Source organism: Colias philodice, chromosome 14 (assembly GCF_061535455.1).
Source record: "Colias philodice isolate Cphi_HAF_F1 chromosome 14, ilColPhil1 Martin Lab GWU primary, whole genome shotgun sequence".
Taxonomy (NCBI): domain Eukaryota; kingdom Metazoa; phylum Arthropoda; class Insecta; order Lepidoptera; family Pieridae; genus Colias; species Colias philodice.
In genome coordinates, this window is record NC_143099.1 from 1475410 (window position 1) to 1497381 (window position 21972).

At 33.2% G+C, this 21972-nt stretch overlaps 2 protein-coding genes across 3 annotated transcripts in view; both read left to right on the top strand.

Moving 5' to 3' along the window:
• Window positions 1-6897: 6897 nt before the first annotated feature.
• Window positions 6898-10592, top strand: LOC149482653 (DALR anticodon-binding domain-containing protein 3). Its single transcript, XM_089703468.1, is given in 5 exon segments — window positions 6898-7661; window positions 8018-8202; window positions 8826-8959; window positions 9578-9748; window positions 10455-10592. Coding segments are annotated over 5 exon segments (1320 nt in total). The 5' UTR covers window positions 6898-6969.
• Window positions 10593-10978: 386 nt separating this feature from the next.
• Window positions 10979-21972, top strand: part of LOC149482654 (max dimerization protein 4-like) — a 284159-nt gene continuing 273165 nt past the window's right edge. The window contains exons 1-3 of one of the 2 annotated variants that reach the window (XM_089703317.1): window positions 10979-11179; window positions 11295-11400; window positions 11500-11529. In XM_089703317.1, the coding sequence (XP_089559443.1) occupies window positions 11125-11179; window positions 11295-11400; window positions 11500-11529 (191 nt within the window). In that variant the 5' untranslated portion in view covers window positions 10979-11124. The remainder of the gene's footprint in view (window positions 11180-11294; window positions 11401-11499; window positions 11530-21972) is intronic. The other variant, XM_089703318.1, reaches the window with a different exon arrangement.

Below are 21972 nucleotides of genomic sequence, written 5' to 3' on the forward strand. Positions count from 1 at the left end.
TGGAGAAGTACTGTTATTTTTGAGGTTTCTAATGTGATTTCGTAAATAATTACATTTTTTCCACTTACAGTGCAAACGCAGGCACCCTACGAGTTTTATCAAAATAATGTACTATAGGTCTACCAGAATCTGATGGCATATTTATATTTACGAAATAAAAGATTTTCATATGGCAATTTTATTTGACAACTATCAAATTGGTTGTCAAATTATTTGTCTTCTTTGCAATTGATGAATAATTTTTAGGATTTTGTCTAAAAAATCTTCGAAAATGTCGAAAAGGCCGCTGCGATCACAAGCAAGAGGTGTTGTTTATAATGTGTATAGAAAAACATTCGATGCAGAAGGGTCAAACACATCATAATTTTCAATTTTGAATATTTTATTGGTGAATTGGACTTACCCGTTTTGATACTTAAAATAAAAAATATTATAAGTAGGTAATTATAATATTGTTTGTTGATTACAATATAATTTTATGAAAACTTATTACAGGAGTTTCCAATACGGCTATTCGTCAAGTCCAAGCTGTCCAAGTCAATTTTATAATGTGTGTATCTTTAATACTTACGAAAATAAACATAGTTTTATTTTATTTTTATTTTATTTTATAAAAAAATATTAACAATCTAGTTTTGATCTGCATTATCATTACATCCATATTTTTACATGGCATAATGATAATGAATATACAAATATAGGTATGTGTAAATAATAATATGTATTACATAGATAAAAGTAATATGTATATTATACATGTAAGTATGTACCTACATAATATTAAGTGGATATCTCATTATTAAGTACAGTATTGTTCACTTATGTAATGTGCCTAATGATGTTGAGGACAAAATAAAAAATAAGCAGAATCAAGATCGTTCAGTCCATTTTCCCTAGGGTTGCACACTCAAAATTTTGATTTCCCAATATGCCATCAGATTCTGGTTTACCTATAACTATAGTACACATTGAAAAGGTCTACAGAAAAGTCCGTGATGGTATTATATTATGTCTATCTCTTATGGATAACCCACAATAACTTTTTTTGTCATTTACTTTTTACGACAAATAATGGCTAATTTTCGAAGCGATTTTAACCAATACAGCATTAATCCTTAACCAATTAAAGACCTTGAATACATTGTTCATTTAATATAGATCTATATGGCCCTTTACACCGTATGATTTAAGTGAATATTTTCGAAGATATTACAGATTTAAAAATTGCGGGACGTAGCATTTGCGGCCAGCCGGCCGCCCGGCTAAATATTTTATACCCGTGCGAAGCCGGAGCGGGCCGCTATGTTTTTATATTCAACGTTCACAGTTTTTCTGTAGTGTATTTAGTATCAGCATTGCACCCGTGCGAAGCCAGGGCCGGGCGGGTTACTAGTTAATATTAGAAAATTTAACTTGTATTGGCAACACTGTATTTTGTCTGTGGTTCTTTTTCTTCTTGTACGCGGTGTGTAATGTGTGGTATTAGGCAATGTGCTATTGGAAACATTATAAATAAGGTTATGTAATCGTTGTTTTCATTTAAACCCATAACTTAATAGTTAAGTAATAAAAAAATTGTTTTGTATAGAAGATTGTTGATGTACCCTAATAGTTTATTTTTTAGCCTAAGGAATAAAATGTACTAATGGAAGGTACTTGTTCCCACAACACAGGGAATCCTAGAGTAGGAACAATTCAATTTCTATGCATCTTATATTTTCGAAAAAAAAAGTTATTTTTTATTGTTATTTAATTTTCGCGGCCAACCCTTTGTATCTCTCTTGCACTTTAAACTATCTCTCCATATACACAATCATCAAATCGTTATACTTACCTACTTTCACTACGTTTTTATTTGTACATATTTAATACTTAACAATCGAATTAGCGTCTGGCTAATTAATTTTAGATTATATTATGTTTGAAGAACATAATATGAAATTTACAGACATTCTAAAATAATTTGAATTTTTTATAAAAACGAAATAAAAAATTGCGTCTGGCACCTATTTAACAACGAAAAAAACGTCTTGCAATAAAAAAATTATGTCTGATGGATCTATCTAAAGGCAAAATATTAAAAATTACGCGTTAAAAAATGACTTTAAATTAAGGAAATTATCCTCTACAGATAAGATGCGCACTACTAAACGCAACCACTGTGACCAGCCAGACAGCCCGGACTCTAACCGAAATAGCAAGAGGAACAGTACTTATATCAAAAAACCAACTATACTAAAATGACTTTTTTTTTAACGTTAACAGCTCCCGTACATTGAAAAGGTCTACAGAAAAGTCCGGGATGGTATATGTCTATCTCTCAATACTTAGTACATTATTTTGATAAAACTCGTAGGGTTCAGCCTGCGTTTGCAATGTAAGCGGAATAAATGTAATTTTTTACGACATCCCATTAGAAACCTCAAAAATAACAGTACTTCTCCTCTATTTAATGGATGTTATTATACATATAAACCTTCCTCTTGAATCACTCTATCTTTTAAAAAAAACTGCATCAAAATCCGTTGCGTAGTTTCAAAGATTTAAGCGTACAAAAGGACATAGGGACAGAGAAAGCAACTTTGTTTTATACTATGTAGTGATGGTCAACTGACAGCTGGAAGGCCAACCGTCGGACAATCTGTAGCAATGTTGGAATGGTTGCCATGTCGGTTCCAATATGGTTGGCACCACAGACATGTATATTTAAGTAGACAACGCAAGTACCGCGATCTGTATGAAAACCAAGCGTGTCATATTTTTTGTACTGACCTTGACGCGTTATGACGTCACGAGCGCTTTTTAGTGATGTTAATTTCATTTTACGCTAAATCGATTAGGCCGCCACTCGCGCGGCGATTCTAGTATCGTCCTATCCCATCGAAGTAAATCGAAAGAAATCAGATCAAACTAGATCTATGTCTAAGAGGTAGTCAAATAAATGAATCGTAATCGATTACTAAATCGATTCAAGACAGAAAAATGATAATTACCATAGACAGAGGGATGATAAAATAAAGTTATAAACCTTTTAATATTCTAACAAGTAAACTAATGTGTTTTAGCTTTTTCTTACATATGCCCATTGAGTTACCATGTACTACGTACTAGAGAGGCCATCGAAAGAAAGTAATGAAACTGTCAATCAATCAATCTTTATGTCCCGTTGCATCGATCCATTTTCCTTTTATGTTCGGGTTACTTGGAAAACTGAAAAAACAAACATAGTCTAAGCAATAAGGAGTTTTCTTAAAAAACTCCCAAGATGACACTTTAACTAATGGCGTCCATGTCGTAATATTTATTTTTAGTACCTTTGTATTAAAATACTTAAAAGTTCTAGGTCAAGTCGTATTAAATGACAAAAAAAATCTATGCCTTTTTTTCTGAAAAATTGCTCCTACAAATTATCATTTTTCTGTTCGATTATAAAATCGATTAGAATCGAGAACTGTTGCATCAAATGAACATCACTAACCACAAAATTGGACAGAAAAATGAGAACAGAAAAATGAGAAGACGCTATTCATTGCTTGTTATCATACGACGCGATCTTTACCGTGCCAAGTAAAAGCCGCAATGTATTCCGAATCATTTCGTATGATTTGGTATCCGTGTTTGTCACGATCGTTTTCCACAAATATTCTTTATTTGATTTTAAAATAAATAGTGCATATTCTGATTAGAAAATTACTTACCGGTGGAAGGAAACATCTCTGCTAACTTGGCCACTCACAGCTGTGGAGTTTCTACAGTTTATAACGGCGCAATTCGGCATTTTACTTTATTCAGCTTCACGTCTTTCCTTGGCGAACTGCAAGCGCGGACTGAGTGTAGGCCAGCGTCAAGTAAGTTTCAATAACGTAGTTTGGACACGGGAAGTACATACACTCGCTTAGTCTATCTTGATACATGTCCGTGGTTGGCACCAACCAAGAAGCTTATATCTAATACACTTGAGATTGCACTATTACCATTAACTTGTTACAAGAAAATATAACCTTGAATGACGTCAGTGTTTTTTTTGTCTCTTTCTGTGGGTGACCACACTGGTTTGTATATTCAGGATTTTTCGAAATAGAAAAAACTAAAAATCATGGTCTATAAATAATAACGACATATATTTTTAACAGTATTTTTATTATAATTACTTACAAGAATTATCACCTTTATACGACATACAATTTTAATTGGTAGAGAATGATAGTTTTAAATAACGCTTCATAACTTTTGGCTACAAAGCTTGGATATTAACCGATATACATCATTAACATCCTTTGTAAATAGAGGAAAGTTGTGTTTTGCATCAGATGCTGTTTACCAAATTGTAAGTTACTCATATCTTCTATTTAAACGCGTTGCTTCGACGGGTCAACTTCAAGCCAAAAACATCAAATAAAAACTGTTTATAGCAGTATTTTTTTTCTGGGTCGTAATCCTCAGTAATTTAACCCTTGATAGGCACATATATTTCTTTTTACTTCATTTTTTGGAAAGCTGAAATACGTAAAACAAAAAAATATTATGTTAAAAAGTATAAATTTCAATGTAAAAAACAATGATATTATATATAGAAACAAGAGGTAGATACGTCATCAACGCACCAAAACTGATTCCGTGAATTGGTCCTATTTGGGACCAATGCAATCAGTCAGATTGTCACCGGTCCCAGTGAGCGCGTGTGCCGATAGGTACATTAAAGTTTTCGAAAATGCCTTCCTGTGTGTTCAGAAAGTGCACGTATTCGTGCAAAAAAATAAAGAAAGATAAAGGAATATCATATCACAGCAAAATATATTAAATTATTACAGTTTAAGAGTAAAAATAACAATTTACAATTCTTTATTAATGACACTTGCTTGACACGTGTATTGAAATAATGAAAGGGATAAAACATTGCTTCAATCACTAGTGTGACAAAGCTAGCGCACACTGTGTTCAAAGATTATCATGTAGATACGATTATTGAAAATAGAACGGTTATTTTATTAATTTCGATTTGGGTAAATACTTGATTAATTTTATATTTAAATCCACACAGTGCATATAATTAACAAATATATCTATTTATTATATACAATGAAATCGTGATGGCAAAAATGTTTGTTTGCAAAAATGATGTTGAATATACGTATACATTGAAGAAAAGATTATCGCTACTGACGAAAAAGGCTATTTGCTTTTCTGTAAATAGCTATTGAACATAATTTTTATTTGTGTTTTAGATAAAAAAGGCTTATACTTCATCCTTTCTTTTATTTCATCCTTTTTTTTTTCATCTAGGCACCACTATTATTATAATTATCCTACAAGTTGGAGTGATGACCTTGTACGGGTTTCGGGAACTGCCTTGAAACGAATAGCGTAAGATCGGTCCTTATGGAGTTCTATAAGGAGGACTATATGCAGTATGCTCAGCAGTGGGTGATTATCGGGTGAAATGATGATGACTTAAACGAACACCACAGCTAGTAATAAATACTTAATACAGTTATATCTCCAAAAAAGTTTTTTATTTTTTTTTTTCATTTTAATACGACATCATAATAATCATAAAATAGTAAATGAAATTGTCACATTTATTTACTTGTGCAGTAATCTGCCTAACATCTATAACATTGAACCTTCTGTGTCGTTTATCTATGCCAATTACCATGGCAACTATTTGTTTATTTATATTTAATTGGTGAATTCTTATGACTTTTGCTTACACCTGCGTGGAAGTGACAAACTATCTTTGTCTTTTTTATTTATATCTAGAGCCGTATCTTATACAGTCTGTCAATGTAATAAATTAAGTAAAATGAAAATTGTATTTGTGTGTGCCTGACACTGCATATGAAGCATTTTTTTTGGATATATTGTGAGTATATAACGTATCTATACATAAAATATCATTGGTAAAAAAGAACAAAACCACAATATGTGAGTGCAATACCGATGTCGTGTGTCATTACTAGTATAAAAATTTTTTAAATGGTGTTCTAAATGTTCATCATAATATTGTTTAGCAATATATTATCGTCGCTATCCGTAAAAACCCATCATCATGGTTACCTTACTTGTTAAATTTGTTTGTTGAAAACTTGTTGAAAAATGATGAAAGTATTAGGAAAAGAACTTATTTAACATGATTGCTTATGTAAAATGATGATAAATTTGACGATTTTTGCCATTAAAATGATTCTAAACAGGTAAATGCATGAGTATTGAGGAATATTGTAAATAACGTAAATATACACTTGCCTGTGAAATTATAGGCCAGAATTTGGTGTCCAAAAACTTCTGCAATTTTTCACAATGCAATACATTATTAATATTCGGAAAATATTTATTAAATACGCAACAATATTAACTTAAATATTCGAAGCAACGCAATTTTTTTGACACTTATGCCATATTGTCAAAGTGAGAGTTGCTACAATTTTATTATGGTAACTACCCATAATCAGGGAGTATCGCTTTTTAATAATTGGTTCAGATACTTATTTTATTTAGCATAAATAATAATTGTCTCATCCAACAATGCTTCTGAATGACGTTGTTGGCAATTTATCAACAAACTCATGTACAAAAACTAACCTTTTGCACAGAATATTACAGCATACATAGTAGCCTTGGGAAAACTTCGTATTAACAGTGGCAATACCAAGTTAGGTGTGAAAGTGATAAAACACAACAACTGGGCAATATTTTCTTCTTACACGTCAAATGTTCATACCGAAATCTCCAGTGTATAACAGTATAAGATATAAGCTTCTTGGCACCAACCAAATCGGAGCGTCTGTATATGCTATAAAATGGCTCTACCAAGGGCTCTACTATAATAAAAAAAATTTTTTGCGGGGCCAAGTTTGGTGAGCTCACTGTCACTGTCAAATCAACATGACAATATTATTGACAGATATTTTTAGGAAACTCAAACGAGTAAATTTCAATCAAGTCAAGATCTATAAATTTATTGCCTTAATGAGTATTATTAAATTAGATATTGCTATAAGTAAATTAAAACTTCACATAATGTTGGAAGACGACCTGAATTTATTTATATCAAATATTTACACATTTCTTTTTAACGAAGAAAAAGAAATTTCGGGTTTACTTGTCAAAAAACATTCAGTTCAATTGAAGACACAAGGCGATTTCAGTTTTCCAAACACTGTGAAATCTTGGGTCGAAATCTTAGACGGCATTAACTTGCAAAACGACGACGAAGGTCTGTTGAAACGTTTACATAAAGATTCCGATAGTTTATTACAAGCTTCACAAAGTTGGACATTACCAATACGAAAGGCAATCGAAATAAAAGATCGTGTTCATATATTTTTGGAGAGAAGAAAAGCAATAGAAGTTGGTCTTACGCATTCGTTTACAAATAATGAAAGGATTCATAATGGAGTTAACAAGGGGGATATTTTAGTGGAATCTGATTCAAATGAAAACACAAAATGCATAACCTCTTTACGAGTGAATTACACGACGAAGGTTATAAATAATTTATGTGCAATTAGCAATAAATGCTCAGAATTAAAACCGAAACTGTTTGTAACATTAAAATCAAGTGTCAAACTTGAAGATAGTAAAATAGTTTTATGTGGGACAGTAATCAATTGTAAAACTGGTGCTAAAGAGACAACAATCACTGCTGAAGACTTTATTAGGTAATGTACCTAATCATTCAGTTCATATAATTTTTTAACTCACATATCTTTGTACAATTATTTTATATAATCTAGGGATGATACAGTATTCAAATAATTTCCTATAACATATAAGAAAATAACACACATATTATATTGATCCATACTTTACAATAAATCTTAATATATATATAAATCTTGTGTCACAATGTTTGTCCTCAATGGACTCCTAAACCACTTAACCGATTATAATAAAATTCGCACACCATGTGCAGTTCGATCTAACTTGAGAGATAGGATAGTTTAAACATGTAGGTACCACGGGCAAAGCCGGGGCGGACCGCTAGTCATCTTATAAATTTAAATAAATATTTCAGGCTCCGTCAAGAGGAATTAACCCTAATAGCCCAACACAAGTATGGTGTGCGAGTGTCCACAGATTCAAAATGGAAGGAATTCATAGCACACCTTGGGGAATCAGCTGTTGCCTTCGAACTGTTGCAGATAAAGCCTTCCAGTCCGGTCAAAATACAGTTTGATGCGTCTAGTGGTTCTAGTAAAGGTATAAACATTATACAGTGTAAAAAAAATTACTTAAAATAATAAAGATTAAGTTTTTATTAATTACTTTGCTGCAGAGATTGTTATAAAAAGTCATTTGGAAGAATTTGTTTGTTACTATGAAGCACATACAAATACATATCATACCAATATTGGACTTATTTTCATTTCAAAATTAATAAATGACGAATAAATGGATGCATCCTAGTCAAAATCCATTCTTTTCACCCTACAATTTAAATACTGCTAAATTTATAGTTTTCTATATTTCTTGTAGTCAATCCAAAACTCATAAAATATTATTAGAAATTACATGAGGCCGTATGTAACAAGAATGTACTGCGATTCTACACAGCTACCCAATTGATGTAGGTAGTTGATAACAAATCGCAGCAAGTCAACGACCATTAACAAAGTGAGGGTAGTTGGGTCAAACGTTGTATAAACAACAGGATTCGTACGAATGCGCCACAAGTCAAAGGAAAGCGGCAATTTATAGTTTAAACAGCTAAACATGTTTTGATAGGAAATAGTGACAACAATTCATCCACAAAAATATTAAATCAAAAGTTACGTCTAACAATATAATTAAACTATAATTGAATTTAAACCTCTTTATTCCAGGTGCAGCATTCATATTATACAACTGTGCTCGTCTGGAGACAATCATAAAAACATTTAACGAACATGTAAATGATGGCAGATATCCACCATTGCCTAAGTTTGAAGATGTCGATTTTTCTTTACTTACCAATGAGGTAAAATTAAATAATAATAGTTTAAAAAACTAAAAAACACGCTTTTTATAGAAAACCGAACTAAAAAATAGAAAATTTTATCAAATTAGTGTATTGTTATCGGTCCTCAATAAATCTACAAAGTTTGAACGAAATCTGGCCGTTTAAAGTGGGTCAAAATCGCGCCCAAAGAAGTCGGTTACAAACAAACAAACATACAGGTGAAGCTAATATAAAGCGTGTAAAAAGATACCCACTATTTTTACATGTACAATTTATTCAAATAATAATAAAAATATGTACCTTGATATCAATCTATTTTGAATGGCTTGTTTTTGTCTAAATGTAGATGTATCTTATTTAAAATACTGATTGTTTTGAAATTGTATGTTCAAATCTGTATTTCTTCTAATATTACCTATAGCCTCAATGAAACCTTATAAGTAGCTTAATAATGAAAAAAAAAAATTGCCAGATGAAATAGTTGAAGAAAGAATTTTATTACAATTGTAATATCCTAAAAAATCAGTAATATCACAAATCTTCCAAGCTTGTGAATGAGATAACTTAAAAATATTTATGTTTTCTCTAGTAATATATAATGAATTATATTTCTTACATTAATGATTTCTATTACAGGATGAATGGTGCCTTATTTTCAACTACATATTGGGATTTCCATCTTTATTGAGAAATTGCGTGGAAATTAATGAAAATAAATGTGATTTTCGGCCGCATTTGGTTTGCAGTTTTCTTAGTTCTATGGTCAGGGTTTTCAGCCAGTACTATAGAAAAGTTAGGATTTTAACTGTGAGTAATATTATTTATATGTATTTGTTAAATGTTTATTCATATTTAAATATTATTCCAGTTTGTAAAGGCCTTTTTAAACACATTATGCTAGGCGTCCATTACAGGCGGATCGGGCCGGGCCGCATCGCAACGGGCCGTCTCTAATGGACGCACTGTTTGCTCCTGCGTCCACCTGTACGGGGCGCGGCGGATCGCCTAGGCGGATTTTATCTAACAGACGCTCGCCGCTTACATCCGCCTGCCTGCGTCCACTAGACGGGTCGGGGCGGGCCGGGCCGCAGCGCACCGCCGGCAGAAATCCGCCTGCGAAGCGATATCCGCCAATGCGTTGCGGCCCGCCCCGGCCCGATCCGTCGCTAATGGACGATGTTTCATACAAAACATAGGCCGGCGTATTTTTGCGTTGCGATGCGGCCCGGCCCGATCCGCCTAGTGGACGCCAGCCATTAGATGTATGTAGAAAATGCAATAATGTAATTCAAAGTTAATACCAGTAAGCTGAAATATAGAAAAATTGTAACTAGCATAATTTAGCATTTTCGATATAGATAATACTTACCCAAAAGAATTTAAGCCAGGAATCGAAATACTGAAAGTTTTTTTAGATTTTGTACATAATTTTTAAAACTCCAATGCATAGGTATTCTTGTAAGATTCTAATAAAACTGTTTTACTAAGTGCTAATTTTATCTTTATTTTTCAGGAGCCGAGACAGCATCTTCTTCCAGTCATGTTTGCGCGAATTTATATGTTGAAATCATTGAACGACACATTAAAAACATGTTTAAGATTATTAAATATTAAAAGTGTTTCACAAATGTATTAGTACTTTCTTTTATGACCTAATATACCTAAAGATTATTATGAATCCTTATGTAATTTGTTGTTGTTTACACATGATAGAAATGACCTTTAGATAAGGGCTGATAAAGATTTCTATCATCATGTAATAATATGACATTGAAATTCTTTAATGGGCGATGAATAATAAAACTCCTTTTTATACGCAAAGTATAGTATAAGATAATTTTATAAAATAAATTCAAATAAAGTTTATAACCCTACGCTCACGAATGAGCTATAGAAAAAAAAATGTTTTGTTTGGAAACACAAAGTTCACGTGATTGACCCAGGTATTTTATTGTGGGCCTAGCTCGCAGCCCATTGGTGCGCCGAGCGCTCGCCGAACGGAACCGACAAATCACGAAGCGCTGTAAACGGTCGCGCGTCCCGAATCGCCTAGTGTGTTTTTGACATCGGCTAATGCAGTCGTGAACTTCGGAGCGGATAAATATACTTTTATTTATAGTTTTTAATCGAATAAAGTCGTGTTACGTTTGTGAACGCGTGTGTTTAACCGGGATACAATAAATATGAGTATTGCTGACCTGATCCAAGCTGCTGAATACATCGAAAGGCGTGATAGAGGTGAATTGGGTTTTCTTTGTTTGAATTGTCAATTGAGTGCACTACTCGTAAACGTCAACATGGCTCCCGTCTATTTTTGCTTTGCCATAATCAGCTGATTTTGACGGAATTGCAGTTTTCTTTGTTGCAGAGTCGGAGCACGGGTACGCGTTAAATTTGCCAGCGTGCGAAGAGCGTTCGGGAGGAAGGCGGCCGAAGACGAAGAAATCGCAGGGCAGCAGGTGAGGCGACATCAGTGCCAGTGTAGTGAATAAGTGAATTAGTGATATTGTTGTGAAGTGTCGCCGTGGCAAGTTACAAATGTATGTTTTTTGTTCCAGGACGACTCATAACGAGTTGGAAAAGAACAGGTTAGTGGTGATTATTTTAAACGCTTAGGGAGTTAGATGCCGGCGGCTCTGACCTTGGCAGAAGTCGTGAAGGGAAGTGTAGTAGTGATACAGCCGAGATCACTGCTAGTTGTAACCCATTTGGCACGGCGGCCACTTGAGGTTACGTCATGAAAAATAGCTGTTGCCCTTAACACGAATGTTGGATATCGGGGAAAATATGCAGGAAAAGCGAGCGTGACGCGCTCCTTACTGTACAGCAGCTACAGGAAAACTATTTACCTATTTGTTCCAAATGTGTTGTGATATACTGAATTCACGTGCGTTACACAGCATTCATTAATTTGTATTTTGAACAAGTAATTAGAAAACAACATTCACTGAATACTAATGGTTTGAGCAATTAAATGTTCCCAAAAATATAATGTGTTCAAATAAAATAGCGATAGCGGTATCACGTAGGTAGGTAATTTCTATTGAGGCAGCGAAACTTTCTAGTTTTATGTTGAATCGCGATTTAGTATACTTGGTAATGAGGTAAAATACTGTTTTTCGTTCTATAAAATAATTGTAATTACAGAACGCGTGTGTTTAGCGATATTTTATCGTTTGTGATATCTCATGACCTACGAACGTCCCATTCTATTGTTGAAATTTCTCTAGAGTATTGTTGTATGTAGGCAGTAGGTAGATACGCTTGTAAAGAGAGCTCGTAATATATTTACGATTTGTTAATTTATGATATCATTACATGTTTACCAAAATGATATGGAATAGATAAAATATTAATTAACAATAAGGAATACTATTGACAGAGTAAATAATAAAATGATAATAAATAACGAATAAAGATGCATTGGTAGGTATATTCCTAGTTGAAGAATACGAAAATAAATTAGTACCGATCTATGTTTTAACAACCCTTTAACTTGTGTAATACCTACCTATGATGTACAATTTAATAGAGTAATAGAAATCTGTCATTTAGGTAGGTAGGTATCTATAATTTGGATTTTTTAAATAGAGATACCTACGTAAAAAGCATTACGTAGGGTCATTGCGCCTGTTCGCGTCCACATGCCTATTCGCGTCCATTTTGCGGATATCTTTTAGAAAATTCACGAAAATAAGTATACTTTAAGTAAAATTGTAATAAGAAAAATTTCCGATAATACCTCAATGTATAAGAGACATGCACACATATTCAAAATATGCCTGCGCACCGCCTATCCTATTTAAAAAAAAATATTTAATTTTGGTTATTAATCGAGAGAGCTAAAACGCGCGGGATTTTGAGAAAAAAATAGTGCGCAGCGTCGCGTTTGACGGTAAGTATCTTATTGTTAAATATGAATTTTTGAATATGTAACTGTTTCTTTACTTTGCTAACAAAACATGGAATAGTATGGATTATAAATCAGCTTATTTCTTTTACAATTAATAGCTAAAATAATGTGGACGCGAATTACTACACCGAATTTGTACAACTTCCATTTTGCGTCCACGGTGGGCGCAAACTATACCTATAGTGCATAACAATAGAACATATTGCATCCACATTGTTTTTCATTAAGTAGCAATGAATTGTTTGTTAAAATATGTAATTTAAAATAGATTGTAAATTTTTGACTAAGACTACAAGTTGATAATTTAAATTTTCATTCAAATTAGCACATTTTTATGCAATTTTTTTCATTTTAAAATGGGTTTTCTAAGAATGAGACTAGTATCTTTGATAATGAAAATCAATAAGTCTGTGCTTAAGAAAATAATATAAACAAAAAAGAAATTTAATTCACTAGAAACTAAAAATAGGGTAGGTAGGTAATCTTAATAGAACTGATTATTAGATATTTATTTACATAACGTAACTTTGTTTTTTGTTAATTTTTAGTTCTATTAATGATGAGAAGATAAATATAAATAAGTTTTTCCAGTTTCCTTACAGTGAATTATATTAATAATAATGTTGATTTTAGGGTTCCGAACCTCAAAAGGAAAAACCGGAATCCTTGTAGGATCACTTTGATATCCGTTCGTCTGTATGTCCGTCTGCCGGTCTGTCTTTCTGTCAAAACCCTTTTTCTCAGTAACGCGTTGAGATATAAAGCTGAAATTTTTATTGAATACTCAAGTCTACGGTCCCTTGAAGCAGTGAAAAAATCAAACTTATAAGCTAAAGCAATCAGAAGATACAGCCGTTTATGCTGCAAATTTTCGCAAATTTCGACATTCGCAAGGGAATCAAAACTTACAGGGTACTTTACGTGAACACAGACACTTGAAGTTTGGTACGAAGCAACTTCTTATAGCACAAATAAGGGAAACATTGAAAAAATAATCATTTACAGTTAAAACATATGAAAAAAAACAGTTTATACAGGAACCCTCGGTGTGCGAGTCCCACTCGCATTTGGCCGGTTTTTATTAAATAACTATATTCGTAAATAAATAATTTATTAAAATCTAATTTTTATTTGTATTTATCTGATAAAATATCACCCAATACACTCTCAATTCTTTTTCTAAGCTGGTGGACGCGAACTGGTCCAGGGGTGGACGCAAACTGGAATTTTTGGACGCGAACTGGGTAAAACGCCTAATTCTGCTATTTGTCTAGATAAATAAAAACCACATGATATTTCCAACACAATTGAAAGTAAATCTTAAAATAGACTATGTAATGAACACGTTACATAAATTTTGCGTTGAAATTAGTTCTGGAACATTTTTATTTTCTCCTTCAAACTTTCCAACTGCACTAAGTGGACGCGAACAGGCGCAATGACCCTATGACCCCAGTTGTGTTAGTTTGCACGTAACTCGATTTACGAGAGACAAATTATCTGAAAATTTACAAAAAACGATGAAACAAACGTCCTGTACTAACAGTTCCCACAAAAGAAATTGTCGACCACGTGAATAAGAGTAGAGAGAGTAATAAAAACACTAAAATATAATAACGTAAATGTAACATTATTTACGCCTCGACCCTCTGCTTTAGTGGGCCATATGGTCGACATTAAAATAATTTATGTCACATATTATTACACCCTATAATATCCAGATCATAGATAGTTACTTGACCGGTAGGTTGTGTATCTATTTCCATTAATAATCGGGTATAAACACGACAAGGGACAATAGGTTCGTAAAGTATTAATGTAATACAGCATAGTATTAACATAGCTTCGTCCTGTGGGTTTACTTCCATTTGGATAAAAAAGAAGCTTAAGTAGGTATAGGTAGGCATTGATCTATCTGAATACCAAATTTTAACCAATTCGCTCTTGTAGTTCTTGCGTAAAAGAATAATTAAGATTTACAAATCCATATGTTTTACTTCTGGATTTATATTTGCATAAATTACGATACTATTTGGACACTGGAAAACAACTGAACCGATTTTTTAGAAATTTCATAGATGCAGATAGATTTTGGCATGGAATAACATACCTATGGGCTACTTCACCCTAGTCCTATGCTAGGCAAACTTCGGTTAAAGATAATAAATTTCTTGTTAAATATATATAGTTACGGCATAGGAACTGATAAGATGTACACGCGAGTCATCCTTCACAATAAATACTTAGTACCTACCTATAAAGGACGATCTTTAACAATGGAAACATCCCTTGAAAGTTTGATTCTGAAACTATAAAGATATTCACTCACTGGATATTTATTTATTTGTGAAGGAGACCGATAAACTTTACTAGAAATTGGAGAAAAAAGGGGCGTGGTAAACCCACGTCTTAAATTAAATGCGCACCATTTTGTGTATTCTTATCTTATTAAAGGATGTCCCCCTTTCATTGTGGGATTATGAAAATGTGTATTCGTGTGAAAACTTGCTTATGATGAGGTAATTTTTAATCATGCTAGTGCTCACATAATATATTATTTGAATAAAGATTATCAATCGAAGGTCATTAAGATTGCCCTTTATAAAATGTCCAAGCGTGTCTTGAAAGTTACATCGGCTATTGTAACACAAAAGTAAAGAACATGTTTTATATCTACGCTCATTACATACATTTATGTTATGACTCATTATAGGTATAGTTAATTCTAAAAACAGATTACCTATTAACATTCAATGATGTAATAAGAAAACTTCCTCTCATATTATTTCTCAAGTTTTATTGTATTTAAGAAAATTATCTCTCCTTTATTATAAAATACATAAATACTCTTTAATTTTCGTATAATGCGAAAGGAAAAGAAGAAAACAAATTCATTAACATGAAATGAAATCACCTGACACAAACATAAGTATTACATCACAGTAGGAAAAAACGTCATTAAAATTACATATAGAGACAAAAAACAAGGCATGTTGCTAATGAGATAATATGTGTTATGGAAACGTACGTAAAACTTTACTGGTACAAATTATATAAAGAAACATTAGAATACTGTTTACTGGTACGGAATCCTATGATGGATCATGGAACTTTACCATACATTTTTATCTAACGCTCTCCGCCCGCGGCTTCACCCGCTTTGTTCTAAAACCTAAGAAATTATACACAAAAACCTTCCTCTTGATCTCTGTCGTTGTGATTAGCATAGGTACATAGGGATATAGGGACAGAGAAAACGACTGTGCTATATACTACCTATGTAGTGATAATGATACACAGTGACAAAACCTAGGGCATGACTGCAACGTGACGTGGCATCGGCCTTCAAGGTTTCCTGAAGTCACCTATTTGACCGACGCTGTAAAGTTTATTATTATTATACAATAATCGAGGTGCGGCTAGACGGATTTTTTATTCGTTAGTAACGATAAATAGGTGATGTGATAGTTTATATGAAGGTCGTACACGTACCGAAATTTTTACCTGATCGTTCGCCTTTAGAATAGTGTTTGTCATACCCATTTCCTATTGAAGTGATGATGACGATGATGTAGTGAAGATGGATTGTTGCTATCAATTTTAAAGACTTAAATAACAGAACCACATGACGATTTTTTTTTAAATTTGATACTTATCGTAAAAACGAATCATATCAAATAACAATGTTTAAATCGCACGGGAATTGCCGTTAATGCCAATCTTGAGATCCCGTTAAGAAAAAAATATATTTAAAGATAAAATAATCTCGAAACAAGACAACGAACAATACAATAAGAGAATCGCGACTTTATAAGGAGGTCATTTAGCGTATGCGAAAGTTATTTTAGCACGCTTATAAGAAAATATGCATTTGAAACACGGCTTTATTTTAAACAATAAGACATTTTGTACATGCTCTCTACCTGGAATAAGCCTTATTACAAAGAACATAGCGTGTAATTTGGGATAAAACTATAATATAGCTACCCAATGTTAATCCGGAATAAAAGTAAATCCAATTTGGAAATCCAGGTTCTATGTTATTATTTACTCGATAGAAGATTTTGAAGTTTTGAGGACAGCACCGAAAACCACAAAATATTATAAGAAATCGAAATGCAGTAATAAGTATTACAGAATCAAAATACCGTCGTATATTTTATGTGCAGTAATATAAATACAGATCATAATTTATTAACACAAAGCAGTTATTATATAAATTGCAACGTAATCGTATGAAATAACCCAATTGTCTGTGTCTGAGAAACATTTTTAATATTGCCTTTAAAGTGAGATTTGATTCCAGGTAACAGATTATACGGGCTTATCCGTAATTCATTCATATTAAATTCCAAAACAAACTGAAATTGTCTGTAAATATTTAATTTTAATAATCATTACGATATTCTGTTATACGGTGAAATGAACATTTTCTTTAGCTGTTTTATTTATCTGTATTAGGTTACTAGCTGCTCCGCGCGGTTTCACCCCCATGGCTCCACTCCTGTTGGTCGTAGCGTGATGATATATAGCCTATAACCGTCCTCGATAAATGGGCTATCTAACACCGAAAGAATTTTTCAAATCGGACCAGTAGTTCCCGAGATTAGCGCGTTCAAACAAACAAACTCTTCAGCTTTATAATATTAGTATAGATTATGTTATAGGGTACAAAGAACATTTATTTCTATAGCTATATTTATTCTATCCTTTAGTATTTTTTGTGTTGGGAACAGGGCAGGGCTTTGGGATGAAGGAGGCACCCACTTATAACTCATAGGGTATTAAAAACCAGTTCAGAACTATAATAATAAATTCCCATATGGTGTGGTGGATGACGTTTGATATTTTTTATCTAAGATCAAACAATGTTCTTATAAGGTAGGTAATGTTCGTTCCTAATCTAATATCATGTTTATTGTTTTAAAATATGGTTGTTTATTTAGAATATTTTAAAAGCCTATGTTCAAAGTGCAGTTCCGTGTCCCTTTAAGTTCATCTGTTGGATTTATTTATTGCATATTTGCAAGATGGTCACTTCTAATTCCTATTACTTATTTCACAAATAATCGCACACAAGACCTTCCAATTTGTAAGTTTTATGTATTAAAATTAGAATCAGAACAATGACAAATAATTTCTTTTCACATAAACGACAAAGGACAGTCGTCCTTCGGCCAGTGTAATTAGGTTTAAAATGACGTGTTTACGACTCGCTTCGCCTTTCTTTGTGCATCGATTATGCATATCGATCTATTGTAATGACTAATGCTTTTGTTCTTGCTAATGTCCTATATTAATTTGATACTTATTGTTCCAATCGCAAAAATTCGTTCGGAAATCTGCAACCCCGAAAAAGTAGAGATTGATGCAATCCCTGTACTAAAAACGATACATATTATAATTAATATTATGTAGAACCATAAACATGTACTTATACGAAAAAGTTGTACATGTATGTTATGTATGGTTATATAATATATCTAATTTGCCGATACTAGTGTTGCCGAACTATCGATAGTTTGACTATCGATAGTTGACCTTGAAAATAAGTCAAATATCGATAGCACTATCGATAGTATCGATATTATCGATACTATCGATACTATCGATAGCGTTAATCATGGAATACTATTGATGAACTGCAATAGTATCGATAAAATCGATAGTATTGATTGCCAATAGTTGCTATACTATCGATACTGTCGATAGTATCGATACTATTGCTACTGAATATTGCAACTACAATCGATACTATCGATAGTACTGATACTATCGATAGTTTTGAGCTATCGATAGTAGTAAATTGTGCAATAGTATTGTTCACGATTTCTTGGTATAATGGGTCAGTCAGTGCCACAGCAGCATATTATGACTCAGTTTAAAAGTTAAGACTAGTATTTGGTTTAATCGTTGTAATAAAGAGACATCTAGTTCTAACATCTAGTTCTCTGTCATCCACTATAATATTATTGATAAAGCAATACTATCGAGAAAAAGGTCACTATCGATGGGACGATATTATCGATAGTATCGACACTATCGATAGTATCGATAGTTCGTTCGATATTGAGCTTCGATAGTATCGACACTATCGATAGTATCGATAGTTCGTTCGATATTGAGCTTCGATAGTATCGATACTATCGATGGTATTGCTATGTGTCGATAGTATTTACGCTTATAGGACTATCGATACTATCGATAGTATCGACACTATCGATAGTATCGATAGTGCTATCGATACTATTGCTTTTCCCCAACTATCGATAGTTAATCGATAGACTATCGATAGTGGACTATCGAGCGGCAACACTAGCCGATACCTTCATTCAAACTTCGTATTGAATACATCAATACAATGTGATAACCTTATTTCTCTTTCCACGTGTAACCAATTATTGTGTTACGACAGAAGCCGTCAACTCTCATAACTAATAATTGAAAGTAACGTTTAAGAAGTTAAAAGAACTCTTTGGATATTAATTACATCGTAGCATCATTTTAGATATACTTTTGGGTGGATCGATCCCGTTCTGGATTAGGCTTTTTCGGGAACTGGTATATTATGTTTGTGTTGAACTTATATTTAAAGATTAGACATGAGAGGACTTCCCTTAGTTTAATCGCAACTTGTGTGCAATAAAAGATGAGGTCAGAGCATCAGAGCATAGCTTGTTCGTCGTTTTTCTACTTATAAGCCATTCAGTTTACAATAATTCCTCATTTGTAATTAGTAATATGTGAATACCGCAATATACTATAGACAAGATACATTTGTATATCTGCACTATAAACTTTATAAAGCTATGCGGCATTTTTGAGATTAAGATCCTCGCCAATTTAGACATTCCTCATAAACAGGGCAGTAATTTGGCAGAGGCCTACAGAGACTATTAAAAATGATTAAAATTTTAGTAGTTAAGTAATTGAAATTAAAACATTTCCCGTCCTTTGAACTAGAGCCTACTCGAAAGTTCCCTAAGATTTTCATTAAGTTTCGAGTAATTAAAGAGATAAATTGCGTCCCGTTTTAACTCGATCACGATTCACAAAAATGGATTTCGACGGCGAGTCGAGAGTGATTTATGAATTTTTAATTCAGTTTCGAGGGTATTTCGAAATATTAAATATTTAATGGCAGTTCCTATCGAGACGCTGATTGTTATTGATTGCTTCTTTCGAGTTTCGGAATGAGTAATGTTTATGCTATTTTAAAGTCACTTAAAAGTTGGTACACTTGTGGGTTTAGCGGGTGGAGGCTTTGAGCAGATCCTTTGTTCTTGTTATGAGATGTAAATTCTATTTAATTTCCCTTATAATGGATTTTTGTCAGTGAAGTTTTGCTTGAACTGCCTATGAATAAGAATTACTAGTGCAGCTTGGAGTTGGAAACTGCAGAGTCAAATGTCGACCCGACCGTGCCTTTACTTGATTATCATGTAGAATTGGAAGTATAGACGAAATAGTCTCGTTTTTTCCTCTACACTGCCGTAAAGACATAATAAATATCGCTTTAAATCCGTAAAGTGTACTTCAAAAGGTCAAACGTATGAATCACGAAAGATTTGCAAGCGTTTAAACTTTATAAACATCCAGGGCGAATTCGCCATGAATTAGCGGATGTTTTTGATTACATTGCTCCGAGAGTAGCGTATTTCGACACTCACACCGCTTTCAAACAAGCAACCTACGTCAAATACTCTTAACGCATGTGACTCTGGAATCTGGATAAAGAATGAATATATGATAGATGAATGAATATGGAGTAATTTGTAACTTCATGTTAACGTGATGTGTGAATGTGACGTCATCATACTTGATTTATATAAACTACTTATAAATTACTTTAGTAGAGACAGAGGTCAAATGTTACGCCATGAGTCTTAAAAGGTACAACATTGATTATGATGTTTAGAACAAACCCGCCCTATCATTCTCATATCTGAAAAATAAAGTCTTATTGTTTACTTCCCAAATAGGAGAATAATAAGGAAAATTTTGATCAAAATTTCGAGAGTATTCGTCATAAATGTATGCCAAAATATGTAATTTCTGATTCTATTTGTACCGAAAACAATATAAAACGCGTGCAATTATTAAATTATAATATATTATCTCATTTGTATATTGAAACTATTTCTTATTCCCTTCAGTACAATAATATCGCGTTTCATGCGACTACAATGTGCCTACAGGTAATTAATACGTAATTGCTGGACGCGTGAGCGATGCCGTGTCGTATTCGGTATCATGTGCACTTGCAATTATGCGATTATGAGTTTTATTAATATCTGGTGTAATCATCATGGGTTGTTTAACTGGAATAATTTTAATATTATGATGAAGGTACAGGGCTAAGAAGATCAGAATTAGGGACATTTATGTAACAGTACACGAAGACGCCTAATTCCTTCCTATGCATATGGAGGCAAATAGATAAATTTCACGATGTTTAACAACATGCCCTCCTCATTCGCAACATTATATACAATTAAGGCTGTAGGAGAGGTAGATATTTTAGCAGGATTATAGTATACTGATGGGGTCACGGAAGAATTCTACCTATACCCGTGGCCCCGTCGTTGATGCGGCTTGACGGAACACAGTGGGGTTTTGGTCGATAGGAATCCGACATAACCCGCGGCCCTTTCCCCGGAGGCCGTGGGTATCTATGCAAGATTTCCCCACTTAAAAAAAAAGGATTATAGTATACACCACAATCCTAACACGTATGACGGAGAGAATATGGTTACCTTTGCGTGCGATTATGGTAAATTAGGACTGGGTAGCGTAATTAAAAAGACATGTACATTGTACACAAGCTCATTTAAGTCTATTAAGGCTTATACATGCGCTAATAACCTTGACCATACTTGACGGATCTCAAACCTCTCCCGCTGCACCTTCTTTTTTCCTCGCATTTTGTATTTAAAAAGATACCAATCAGTGAAACAAAAAATCCTCGTCAGGGACTGTTGTGTAACTGATAATTTATTAAACATAAAATTTTCAGAGCTCTAAGTCAGCAGGTTACGAAGTTTATAGAGTATTTGCGGAAAAATCGATGACCACGGCACATTTTTTTTCTAGAAATCTATTAACTTTGGAAAAAAGT